This window comes from Girardinichthys multiradiatus, chromosome 4 (assembly GCF_021462225.1).
Source record: "Girardinichthys multiradiatus isolate DD_20200921_A chromosome 4, DD_fGirMul_XY1, whole genome shotgun sequence".
NCBI classification, from domain to species: domain Eukaryota; kingdom Metazoa; phylum Chordata; class Actinopteri; order Cyprinodontiformes; family Goodeidae; genus Girardinichthys; species Girardinichthys multiradiatus.
Genome location: NC_061797.1, coordinates 17227017 through 17239163, shown reverse-complemented (window position 1 = coordinate 17239163; position 12147 = coordinate 17227017). Strand labels below are relative to the sequence as shown.

The following is a 12147-nucleotide window of genomic DNA, read 5'->3' as shown; positions in this document are numbered from 1 at the left end:
AGCCAAACAGGAGGGGTTTGTATTTTATTTGAAGCCGCTTAAAAACCAACTAATACACCATATTAAACGCTCACATTCAGTGTCATCCTTCCTACCTTAAGGCTGATTTAAACAGAACACGACTGTTTGGATACAGACAGATACCTAATATGCCCGAAACTGAATAAACATATAATTTTAATATATGGTGCATTTACGCTGTCAACAGTTACTCACGCAATGAACTGAAATTGCACTGATTGGGCATGCGTGATTTAACACAACACGTTCCCTCCTTTTTTTTTTTTTTTTTAAATAAAAACTGAACTCCTCCCGCGCCGCTTGTCTCCACTTCTACCCGGATCATTCGCCGGCTTATTGTTAAGTAATGGACCCAGTCACCTGAAGCGGAAGCTGTCAAACAGTGAACTGGAAATACAGCGCAATTTGAAACAAACATAAAACCTTTTATAGTAACACTAATAGTACAAATGTTTGATTCATATTCTTTAATAAACATCCCCTTGTGGTATTGTCAAACATCAAATGCAACTTCTAATTTATATTGAAAAAATATTGGTTTACCTTCATCTATCTACTATCTATCCACAGTGGTGTGGATGTATTCCAAAACTACACTGCTCAAAAAAATAAAGGGAAGACTTAAACAACACAATATAACTCCAAGTAAATCAAACTTCTGTGAAATCAAACTGTCCACTTAGGAAGCAACACTGATTGACAATCAGTTTCACATGTTGTTGTTCAAATGAAATAGACAACAGGGGGAAATCTTTGGCGATTAGCAAGACACACTCAATAAAGGAGTGGTTCTGCAGGTGGGGACCACAGACCACTTCTCAGTACTGATGCTTTCTGGCTGATGTTTTGGTCACTTTTGAATGTTGGTGATGCTTTCACACTTGTGGTAGCATGAGACGGACTCTACAACTCACACAAGTGGTTCAGGTAGTGCAGCTCATCCAGGATGGCACATCAATGTGAGCTGTGGCAAGAAGGTTTGCTGTGTCTGTCAGCGTAGTGTCCAGAGCCTGGAGGCGCTACCAGGAGACATGGAGGAGGCCGTAGGAGGACAACAACCCAGCAGCAGGACCGTTACCTCCGCCTTTGTGCAAGGAGGAACAGGAGGAGCACTGCCAGAACCCTGCAAAATGACCTCCAGCAGGCCACAAATGTGCATGTGTCTGCACAAACGGTTAGAAACAGACTCCATGAGGATGGTATGAGGGCCCGATGTCCACAAATGGGGGTTGTGCTCACAGCCCAACATCGTGCAGGATGCTTGGTATTTGCCAGAGAACATCAGGATTGGCAAATTCGCCACTGGCGCCCTGTGCTCTTCACAGATGAAAGCAGGTTCACACTGAGCACATGTGACAGACGTGACAGAGTCTGGAGACACCGTGGAGAGCGATCTGCTGCCTGCAACATCCTTCAGCATGACTGGTTTGGCAGTGGGTCAGTAATGGTGTGGGGTGGCATTTCTTTGGAGGGCTGCACAGCCCTCCTTGTGCTCGCCAGAGGTAGCCTGACTGCCATTAGGTACCGAGATGAGATCCTCAGACCCCTTGTGAGACCATATGCTGGTGCGGTTGGCCCTGGGTTCCTCCTAATGCAGGACAATGCTAGTCCTCATGTGGCTGGAGTGTGTCAGCAGTTCCTGCAAGATGAAGACATTGAAGCTATGGACTGGCCCGCCTGTTCCCCAGACATGAATCCGATTGAGCACATCTGGGACATCATGTCTCGCTCCATCCACCAACGTCACGTTGCACCACAGACTGTCCAGGAGTTGGCGGATGCTTTAGTCCAGGTCTGGGAGGAGATCCCTCAGGAGACCATCCATCATCAGGAGCATGCCCAGGTGTTGTAGGGAGGTCATACAGGCACGTGGAGGCCACACACAATACTGAGCCTCATTTTGACTTGTTTTAAGGACATTACATCAAAGTTGGATCAGCCTGTAGTGTGTTTTTCCACTTTAAGTTTGTGTGTGACTCCAAATCCAGGCGTCCATTGGTTAATAAATTTGATTTCCATTGATGATTATTGTGTGATTCTGTTGTCAGCACATTCAACTTTGTACAGAACAAAGTATTCAATGAGAATATTTCATTCATTCAGGTCTAGGATGTTTTATTTGAATGTTCCCTTTATTTCTTTGAGCTGTGTATAAGTCTACTTAATATGAAATTTAGAGTTGTGTAGCAGTTATGTGGACAAAGCCAGCAACACACATTCCAAAATTAGCTTGGTAATCTAAAGAAAAACCACAATGTTAAGCCATGTATCTAAAATCGTACTCGATTAGGCCTTGTAAAGATAAAAATGTTTCAGCTCTTATCTCACTTTAAATTCCACATTCATCTCAGGACACATTGTTGCTTCCTGAAAGCAGCTCAGACCTTTTATAGTGCAGAGGAAAATCAGTTTATTAACAACAGGCAACAGTATACATTAAAATGTTTCATACATATTTGAATGTTTTATAGAACCAAGATATTTGTCTGCTGCACATGAAAAACGTTGCCAATCAACATAAAAAAACCAACACAAAACAGGAGTTTGTGGTTACCTCTCATCAGGACAGAAAGAAACATGTTCCTGGGTTCATGGAGTCCTTGTGAATCTGATGCATTCTCAAAAACCGACATGTGTTTCCTCTCTGAGCAGACATACTTGCAGAAGCACAGAAGCATACTTTATGGATGTATTCAAACATGCCATTTTCCTTTGTCTCTATTCGATATGCCATCATGTGAGCTTGCTAACAATGGCTTGGTTCAAGGAGTTCAGCTGATTAGTCCATTTGTCTAAAGCTGTGTATCGAGCGCCTCCTCTTTTCTGGTAGTCCAGTTCTAGTAGCTGGTTGACCTGGTCAATTCGTCCATGGATCGTGCTGTGAAAAAAAGGGCCATTTACTGTAAATTCAACTCAAATCGGGGACATCCGAAACCTGTATCATTTCCAGACAGTTTAGGTCTTCATATGCAGGGAGATCATCTACACATATTGTCACAAACACTGGAAATGACAAAAAAAAATAGTTGGCATAATTAAAAGGAAAGTTACAGTAAAGGGATGTTTTCACTCCAACTTCCCCAGTTATTGTTCATTTATACAAGTGAAACAGTTCAAAGGTTGGACTTCACTCAGCCCCTTAGGGTATGCTTTAATATCTGGAACCAGGATGTTTGCAGCAGATCCTTTAAGTCCTGGATGTTGTAAGGTGGGTACATCGATGAATCAGACTTGTTTGTCCAGCACATCCCACAGGTGTCCTATTGAATTGAGATCCGGGGAATTTTGAGGACAAGTCAACACCTAAAACTTGATCAAACCATTCCTGACTGACATTTTCTGTTGTGGCAGGGTTCATTTTCCTGTTGATATAGGCTATAATCATCTGGAAATACTGTTTCCAAGTGTCTATAGCCCAGCCTTCGCTCCCAGCATGCATCAATAAGCCTTGGTGGTGAACCGGTCAATGGTAACTTATCCAATATCTTCTAACCTTTATTTCCTGAGCCTCAACTGTAAATGTCTGGAACACCTTTGAGAAGTCTGAGATTTCCAAGTCAGGCCATCAACTAAGCCTAAATCACAGGTAAAACTTTAATTCACACTGCTTTACTCTTTTACAGCCCAAGGGATTGAAATTATGAGGAGATGCTTGTTCTGAGCACAAGGACAAACTTACTTATCCAAGATGCACTGCACCAGCAAACTCTCCACGTCACACACGTCAATGTTTAACTCCTGAAACACACGCACAAAAAAACAAAAAACAGGCATGTTATTAAATCTGTTGAAAATGTGGAGAATAAAATGAGGCAACACATGCGTGGACCTACATTGTAAATACACTATAATCACCAGGGTAAATAAACAATACATTATAACATCATATAAAGAATCACAATTCTGGGTTTCTGTAAATTGTAACATTAACTCAATATTTTAAGTAAGTAGACAGAAGAACAGACACATGCAGAAAAGGATTGGGTCAAATCAGTCATGAAACATTCTGTCCTGCTAAGTATTCATCTACCAATAATATTTCACAGTTACAGATAGTGACATAGCAATGAGTGTTTGTCTGATGATCTAATAGTAATGCTGCCAGAAAATAGTAAACCTAAATATTTCCACACTCACCTTAGAAATGAAAGGGATGTGTATTCTTGTGTATGGTTTGATGAGTTTAATAAGGACTTGAGTTCTAATGTTACGCAGGAGCTCTGAAACATCACAGTGCACATTCAGTCACCGATACAATAATGTCTTTAAAAACCACTGCTCAGGCAAGTTGACCAAAGTCACGCCCTCTACTCACCCTCTATGTGCTCTCTGATGAAGGGGTCGTCCATTATGTTACTGTGATTTGTTTTCAAGATTTTCTCAAACTCAGTGATGTCATTGTTCTGGTAGGCGCTGAAAAGGAAAACAGTTCCCGTTGTTTAAAGAATTCCAACGTCTCTGGGACCCCCAAAAAAACTCCCAGTCTGAAGGTCATCAAACATATTGCAAAACATATGCTTTCTTCTAAACTCTATTCTTGTAATAAGCTTTGGGTGAGCATTCTTAGTTTTTTGTTTATGTAATAAAATGCGAAAAATGTGCATGGAAAAAGAGGCTTTACAGGCGGTATCTGTTATCTATGTAAACACTGGAACAAAAGCTAGCAAACAAGGAAGCAGATAGCTTGTAAAAGCTTCACTGTATTTATGCAAACACTATAAACCATTAATGTCCTTAGTGTGTCTAAGTTATAAATGATTTCCACTGAGAGAAGTGAACTGCTCACACTGGTGGCACAGTCGCTTGCAGAAGTTTTCACGTCCCTTGAACGTTTTCGCATCTTATCCTGTTTCTGTCACAAACTTCAACGTGTTTAACTGGGATTTTATCTGATAGACCAGAATAAAGTAGTAAATACCTAAAGTAGAAAGGAAAAGATGATTTCCTTTAAATAAAATTTGATAAGGCCAGTGTGCACATGCATTCATTCCCACCGGTCAATACTCTGAACGACCACCTTTCGCTATGTTTTAGAGTATGTCTTTATCTATTTTACACATCAAAAGACTTAACTTTTTGCCAGTTTTTCTTTGTAAATAGATCAAAACAGTCGGACTGGAGGGAGAGCATCTGTAACAAGTAATTTACAAAGATTTTTGCAGTAGATTCATAGATTGATTTTAGGTCTGGACTTTGACTGGGCCATTCTAATGTATAATAAAAATGCTTTGATCAAACTTAATCTATTGTAGCTCTGAGTGAATGTTTAGGGTTATTGTCCTGCTGGAAGGTGAGCCTTCACCCCAGTTAAGTCACTGTCCAGCCTTTGACAGGTTATCTTCAAGAAATGTCATGTTTTTAGCACCAAACATCTTCCCATCAACCCAAACCAGCTTTCTTCTCCTTGATCGAGAAGAGCATCCCCACAGGATGCTGCTGCCACCACGTTTCACCATGTGGATGGCGTGTTCAAGCAGCATGATGTGCGGTGCTAGTCTTTCTCCACAAAAATCCTTTTGCATGTTGGGCCCGTTCACCTCTGAGGCTTTTGGTGGGCATTATCCACTAATTAAGTGACTTCTAAAGGCAACTGTTTGCAAAGGACTTTTATTTAGGGGTATCATACTAAAAATGGGCTAAATTCATATGTACAATAAACCTTATTTGTACAGTGATTACATTTTTTTGGTTTATCTAAAACATCGTAACAGATTAAAATACGCTTGTAGTTGTAACTTGAAAAAGTTAAAGGGGTGTGAATACTTGTGCAAGGTTCTGTAAATGTGCAACGCCGAGCGTCCGACCACAAAACAAGGTCTTTGCATGTAAAACATTGGGCCAACATTCATGTAACAGGCCTTGTAGGCTCAGTTCATATTGACTTATTTTCTTATTATGACAACCATCTTTCTCATTGACTTTGCTTCACTCTCAACATTGCTTCGAGTAACAAACATATTAGGAGTAAAATCCTGACATTCATTTGCTGAACTCTAGTGTCACCTTACCATCTCGACTAGATAATGACTTACTAGTATTTTTCACTGATTGGGTAATATCAAGAAGCAAGGGACAACCACAATAAGACAGTCCAAAATCCACATCTACTCTCTATAATTTTTAAAAGGTTTGTAGACCTTAACATTTATTCCATATTGATCAGCTCAACAGTAGCATTTCTAGCTTTATTTAATAGCCATCTATTACGATGGTTGTACCTTAAGAGCTTTGACATTAAGCCAGCATCTGAGAGGAAAGCTGATAACATTTCCCCTGCTGAAACTGTTATACTGCATACAACACTGGACATTTACAGATGGACACTTACCTTACTAAGTTTGTCATAGCTAGGATCTCTGGGTCATTTTTGTACGGTTTGGCCTTTGGGGTGAAAAAAAAGAGGTTACATTTTGCAAAAATAAATGTTAAAGTATTCTTTATTCTTCTGATTGGAATTGTTTCTGCTGCAATTCAGCAAACATTTGAACTCATACTGGAACCATTGAGGCTCCCACTTGCTCTCTATTCTTCCTACAGCACACCCTCATTTATCTGAAGTCAACATTAACAATCGCTTTCATACCTCTTGAGAATCAAAGGGGTTTATTCCTGACTTCATCAGCATGTTTGCCAAGACCAGGTACTTCAGGCATGTTGTCCTTCTTGGGCTTCCAGACTCATCATAGTTTTTAAAAGCCTCAAAGAAGTCTGTGTGTGCTTTCTCGAACTCACCCTCTCTCAGATGCATCTTCCCACCACACTCTGGCAGAGACATATTGAAGACAGCAAACAGCTTTAGGATCACAACATGTTACAGCATGCGATGTTCAAATGACTGATCTATTAAAAAAGGAGCTAACCTCTAATAACTCCCATTATGAGAGGGTGAGGGATAGCGGATTTAATGTGAAGTGACTGCTCATACAGCGCTTTAAGTTTCTTGTTGTTTTTCTGTGCTGTGTACATTTGGATTTCCAAAGCATAGATCTCCAGCAGCTGTGTGCCTTTTTTCAAGTCATCCTCTCCATCATCTGTCTGGGGTTAAATAAAAACAAATGAAGGAATATCAACTTAATCAGTCAATGTATTCGTCAGACATGCATTAAACTAGTGGCTGGCCTTTATGATTTCAAACAACATTCATGCTAAATAATATTATTTAAATGTATTACCTGACATGACTGGTGAAGTTGCCTAAGTATCTTCTGAAGTTTTCCATATTCTTCTCTCTCCAAGTACAGCTTTCCCAACTGAAGAAATGAAATAAATAAGAATTGCAGTGTGCATTTCACAAAGACTACCTGAAACTGAGGATTGATTCTTGTGTACCTTTGTGTTGGTTTTAAACCACAATCGGTCATTTTTTGCATCTTTCAAAGCTTCCAGCGTGGTTTCATAGAACTCCTGCAGCAAGTCCATCTGTTTTCAGAAAAGCACAAATTTTAACACATGCAGCAATGCAGGTAGCACACACAAGATAGGACAGGATAGAAAGCAATCTAAGAGTCTTAAAATAAGTCTTAAAATAAAGTGTAACTGTATAAATTGTGCTATTTTGTATTTTTGCAAAAAGTGGCTATGTACAAACATTTCTTTTTTGGGAGGTGGATTAGTTATAGGAAAGATCTATGATGGCTGCTTTATGAATTTAGGAAGCAGCAGCTTGTTACTGAAGGTACCATCAGGGTCATGCAAGAAGCAGATGATGCATATGCATCTGTCGAACCATACCTGTTTAGAGGTAGATATGTAGTCCAGAATGGAGTTGATTGACTTTTCTGAGTAATTTCTGGTAACAGCACTTCGGATGTATGTAAGGAGCTGCTTGTACCTGTTCATCATTTCTGGGAAGTTGGTCTATGGTGTTAAAATAAACAAAAATCAAGGACAACAACCCTGACGTAATGAAATAAGTGTAAAAATAAATAAATTAAGCATATATTACATGATTTACCAGCTTGAAGTTGATTTTTATCATCTGCTTTAGAGCTTTGAACCCCCATTCCCCCTTTTCTCCCTCTAGTTCCAGTACCTGTACAGAACATAAAAGAAGACGTCAGTGTACATTTTTTCTTTCAACATAAACATGAGTAACAATGCTTTTATAAAGCGCAACTTCACCTTTTGGAAACTGCTAAGTGCTGCTTTGGGATCGTCTTCCTTCAGGGCTTTGGAGTTGTAGTACTGGTTCTCCAGGTCCACATTTGGCTCTGAGTTACTATCTTCTGAATATTCCTGAGTTCAAAAATACGACCATAAAAAAACAGTATTCATCGGTATTTATCAAACTCTTCGATGTATAATGCAGAGGTAAGCATGCCAGATTCGTGACCTAACGTGCAGTTAGCTAACAACATGACTTGGTAACTTGTTCAGTGATTGCCCTCAAATTAAATCATTGCAACACAAGTCGTTTACTCAAGCAACTCTTATCAGACAGTGTTAATATTACAGTGTTAACAGCCTTTACTAACAATAACCATTACGCTAGCTTGAAAGCTAACGTTATTTATATACTGACAGCTTCATATTAGCTAAAAGCTAACGCTAACTAGCCCCGTGCTGTCGGGACTTTGGTGTTAGCTCCTAGCGGATAAACGGCGGAAAATTAAAAGTCAAATACTTGTTAATAATCTCAAATACCAGGTCGTAATCTTCTTCATCATCGCACATGAAATCATCTTCCATGTCAGACATTTTGATGGGGTTTCTTATCTTTTTTCAGGGACAGCCAGCAGCCAAGGCCTTCGGTATGTTTTTGCAGAGAAGTGTTGAGTAGGTGCGGTAAGAAGCAGTGACATTTTGTCTTCCATAGATGGAGCTATTGCACTGCCTCTGGTACCTCCAGATATGTTTTTGTTTTCTAGCTGCTTTCTTCTCTAGAAGCTCTAAGGTGTCGAGGGCCAAATATGCCAAAATACAACCAATTAATAATTTGTCAAATACATGTTTATATATGTGAGAGTTTAAATAAAACTTGGTAAATACTTTGAAAAAATTAAAAAGTGTCAGTATTTGTATGAGGGTTCAGTCAGTTATTCAATATACAAATAATTACATTTGCAACTCATTCATAAAGGTATAGAATCATTATATGTCATATTAAATAATTTTAAATATATTAAATTTTTCAATATTTATTGTGCTTCAGTCCATCATTACATAGTATAAACTACCAATACATCTTGTAAAATAAACCCTGACATTTAATTGGTTAACCTGCACAGCAGTTTAAAAGGCAGACTAATCACCCTCTCTAATGCATTGTTACTGACGTATAGCTGACCAATTAAATATGTTCCCGGTGTACTGCAACACATGATATTGGAATAATTGATTAAATACTAGACTAATTAAAGATGCTTTTAACATGTAATATATTCAAATTTTAATGAATAATTTCTCCATTTAGCTACTTAACTATGTATTTTTTTATAATGAATATTATATATTTTTAAAATTAGTAATTATTTTTGCATTTATGTAAATATAGATAAATTTGTGTATTTAATGCACGCAATTCAAGTAAAGTCAAGTCAAGTCAAGTTTATTTTTATAGTGCCTTTCAGCAACAAGGCACTCAAGGTGTTGCACACAAGGGAAAAACACTACAACAATACAGAAAATCAAACAACAGAGGTAATAAAAAAAATTAATAAAAGAGAATAGAATGATGGATAAGAAAATGAAAGGAAAATTGGACTGAAAACGTAACTAATAATGTTTAGATAACATATTCAAAGGCCACTCTAATAAGTTTTTAATCGTGATTTAAAGCAACTTAGGGTTTCAGTGCTTTTACAGTTTTCTGGGAGTTTATTCCAGATTAGTGGAGCATAAGAACTAAAAGCTGCTTCTCCATGTTTGGTTCTGGTTCTGGGTCTGCAGAGTAGATTTGAGCCAGAAGACCTGAGAGGTCTGGGTGGTTGATACACTGACAACAAGTCTGTAATATATTTTGGTGCTAAGCCATTCAGTGATTTATAGACTAACAGAAGTATTTTAAAGTCTATTCTCTGAGCTACACGGAGCCAGTGTAGGGACTTTAGAACCGGGGTGATGTGCTCCACTTTCTTAGTTCTAGTGAGGACGCGGGCAGCAGGGTTCTGGATCAACTGCAGCTGTCTGATTGACTTTTTAGGCAGACCTGTGAAGACACCGTTGCAGTAATCAATTCTACTAAAGATGAACGCATTAATTAGTTTTTCAAGGTCTTGCTGAGACATTAGTCCTTTAATCCTGGAGATGTTCTTTAGGTGATAGAAGGCCGACCTTGTTACTGTCTTTATGTGCCTCTGAAGGTTCAGGTCTGAGTCCATCACTACACCCAGGTTTCGAGCCTGACTGGTGGTTTCTAGCTGTATTAACTGAAGCTGTGTGCTAACTTTTAAATGCTCTTCCTTTGGTCCAAAGATTATTACTTCAGTTTTGTTTTGATTCAGCTGAAGAAAATTCTGGCCCATCCATGCATTGATTTCTTCTAAGCATTTACCCAGTGCTTGAATGGGTTCATGGTCACCTGGTGACATCGTAACGTATAGCTGTGTGTCGTCTGCATAGTTATGATAACTTACGCTGTTGTTTATTAAAATCTGAGTTAGGGGGAGCATGTAGATATTGAATAGGAGGGGCCCTAAGATGGACTCATGGGGAACGCCACATGTGATTTGTGTGGTCTCTGATGTAAAGTTACCTACTGACACAAAAAAGTCCCTGTCCTTCAAGTAGGATTTAAACCAATTGAGTGCTGTACCAGAAAGGCCGACCCAGTTTTCCAGGCGCTCTAATAAAATGGAGTGATCAACAGTGTTGAATGCTGCACTAAGGTCCAATAATACCAGCACTGTGGTTCTTCTACAGTCTGTATTTATACGGATGTCATTGAACACCTTGACAAGAGCAGTCTCTGTACTGTGGTGAGCAGGAAGCCTGACTGGAAGACATCGAAGCGGTTGGTCATTGTTAGGAAGTTGTTTAACTGCTGAAACACAGCTTTTTCAGTAATCTTACTGATGATGGCGAGGTTTGATATAGGCCTGTTGATCTGTAGTAGCAGCTTGTCCAAGTTGCTCTTTTTCAATAGAGGTTTGATAATTGCTGTTTTTAGGGCCTGGGGAAAAAACCTGACAAAAGGGACGTGTTTATTGTTTGTGTTAAATCAGATGTTATTACAGGCAAAGCTTTCTTAAGGAAAGCTGTGGGTAAAAGATTGAGACAGCAGGAAGAAGAGCTTAGTTGCTGTACGATTTCTTCTAAGTTTTTGTAGTTTATTTGGTGAAATTGGGAAATTTTGTCAAAATCAGTTCTAGTTGGAGACAACTTTGGTACTGGAGTTGATGTGGATGTGCTGACTGCCTCTATGATATTTTGTTTTTTTCAGTGAAGAAGTTACCAAATTCATTGCAGGCCCTGGTAGAGAGGAGTTCAAATGCTGCAGTTACAGGAGGGTTTGTTAACCTGTCGACCGTGGCAAATAATGCACGAGCATCATTAATGTTTTTGCTGATGATCTCAGAAAATAAAGATTCCCTTGCATTTTTCAGTTGTAGGTTATATATGTATAGTCTGTCTTTATAGATAATAAAGGGTCTAAACACCTTGGAAATGTTTAGACCCTTAGTGGTGATCAAGTCCAAAATATGTCCCTGTTTGTGCGTTTGCTGTTTAACATGTTGAGTCAAACCAAAATTTCTAAGAGTGTCACATAGATCTATTGCACTTCTGTCTTCAGGATTGTCCATGTGAATGTTGAAGTCTCCCACAATAATTAAACAGTCATAATCAACACATATCACAGATAAAAGCTCATTAAAATCACTGAAAAAGTTTGTTTTGGACTTAGGAGGCCTGTAAATATTCAAGAACATGGTTCGGACCGGGCTCTTTACCCGGAGAGCCAAATATTCAAAAGAGTCAAATTCAAAAGAGTCAAATTCAAGTGTTATTCAGTTTATCCCTTATATGAATAATTATTTGATGACTTATTTATTTATTAAATTGTGGTAGCTCTGAATGTAAAGTATGATGGAACTGAAATGTGAATTCAGTGTTGTTTTTATGTTTTTAGTATTGTAATATAGCATTAGAAGTTGTAAACGTATATTCAGTAAAGTTAAGTAAATTAAG

General features: G+C 38.7%; 1 protein-coding gene across 2 annotated transcripts; it reads right to left on the bottom strand.

Moving 5' to 3' along the window:
- Nucleotides 1-2406: 2406 nt before the first annotated feature.
- cops2 (COP9 signalosome subunit 2) lies at nucleotides 2407-8835 on the bottom strand. 2 transcript variants are annotated; one of them, XM_047362368.1, is made up of 13 exons: nucleotides 8665-8835; nucleotides 8143-8256; nucleotides 7967-8053; nucleotides 7753-7878; nucleotides 7351-7440; nucleotides 7194-7271; nucleotides 6882-7056; nucleotides 6605-6783; nucleotides 6350-6402; nucleotides 4337-4434; nucleotides 4159-4241; nucleotides 3701-3759; nucleotides 2407-2899 (listed from the first exon to the last, which is right to left on the bottom strand). In XM_047362368.1, the coding sequence occupies exons 1-13, from the start codon at nucleotides 8716-8718 to the stop codon at nucleotides 2755-2757; spliced, it is 1341 nt and encodes a 446-aa protein (XP_047218324.1). In that variant the 5' UTR covers nucleotides 8719-8835; the 3' UTR covers nucleotides 2407-2754. The 2 variants fall into 2 exon arrangements, with proteins under 2 accessions (XP_047218324.1, XP_047218325.1); XM_047362369.1 differs by having other exon boundaries at nucleotides 7976-8053; nucleotides 8665-8833.
- Between the last annotated feature and the right edge of the window lie 3312 nt (nucleotides 8836-12147).

What these genes read in the sequence shown, in the direction of transcription:
- cops2 (XM_047362368.1), bottom strand. Translation starts at nt 8,718, where the DNA reads ATGTCTGACATGGAAGATGATTTCATGTGCGATGATGAAGAAGATTAC. An exon ending in AACTTCACCAGTCATGTCAG is followed by an intron (nt 7,057 to 7,193) that starts GTAATACATTTA and finishes ATTTAACCCCAG; the next exon opens with ACAGATGATGGAGAGGATGA. An exon ending in GTGCAGTGCATCTTGGATAA is followed by an intron (nt 2,900 to 3,700) that starts GTAAGTTTGTCC and finishes TTTTTTTCACAG; the next exon opens with CACGATCCATGGACGAATTG.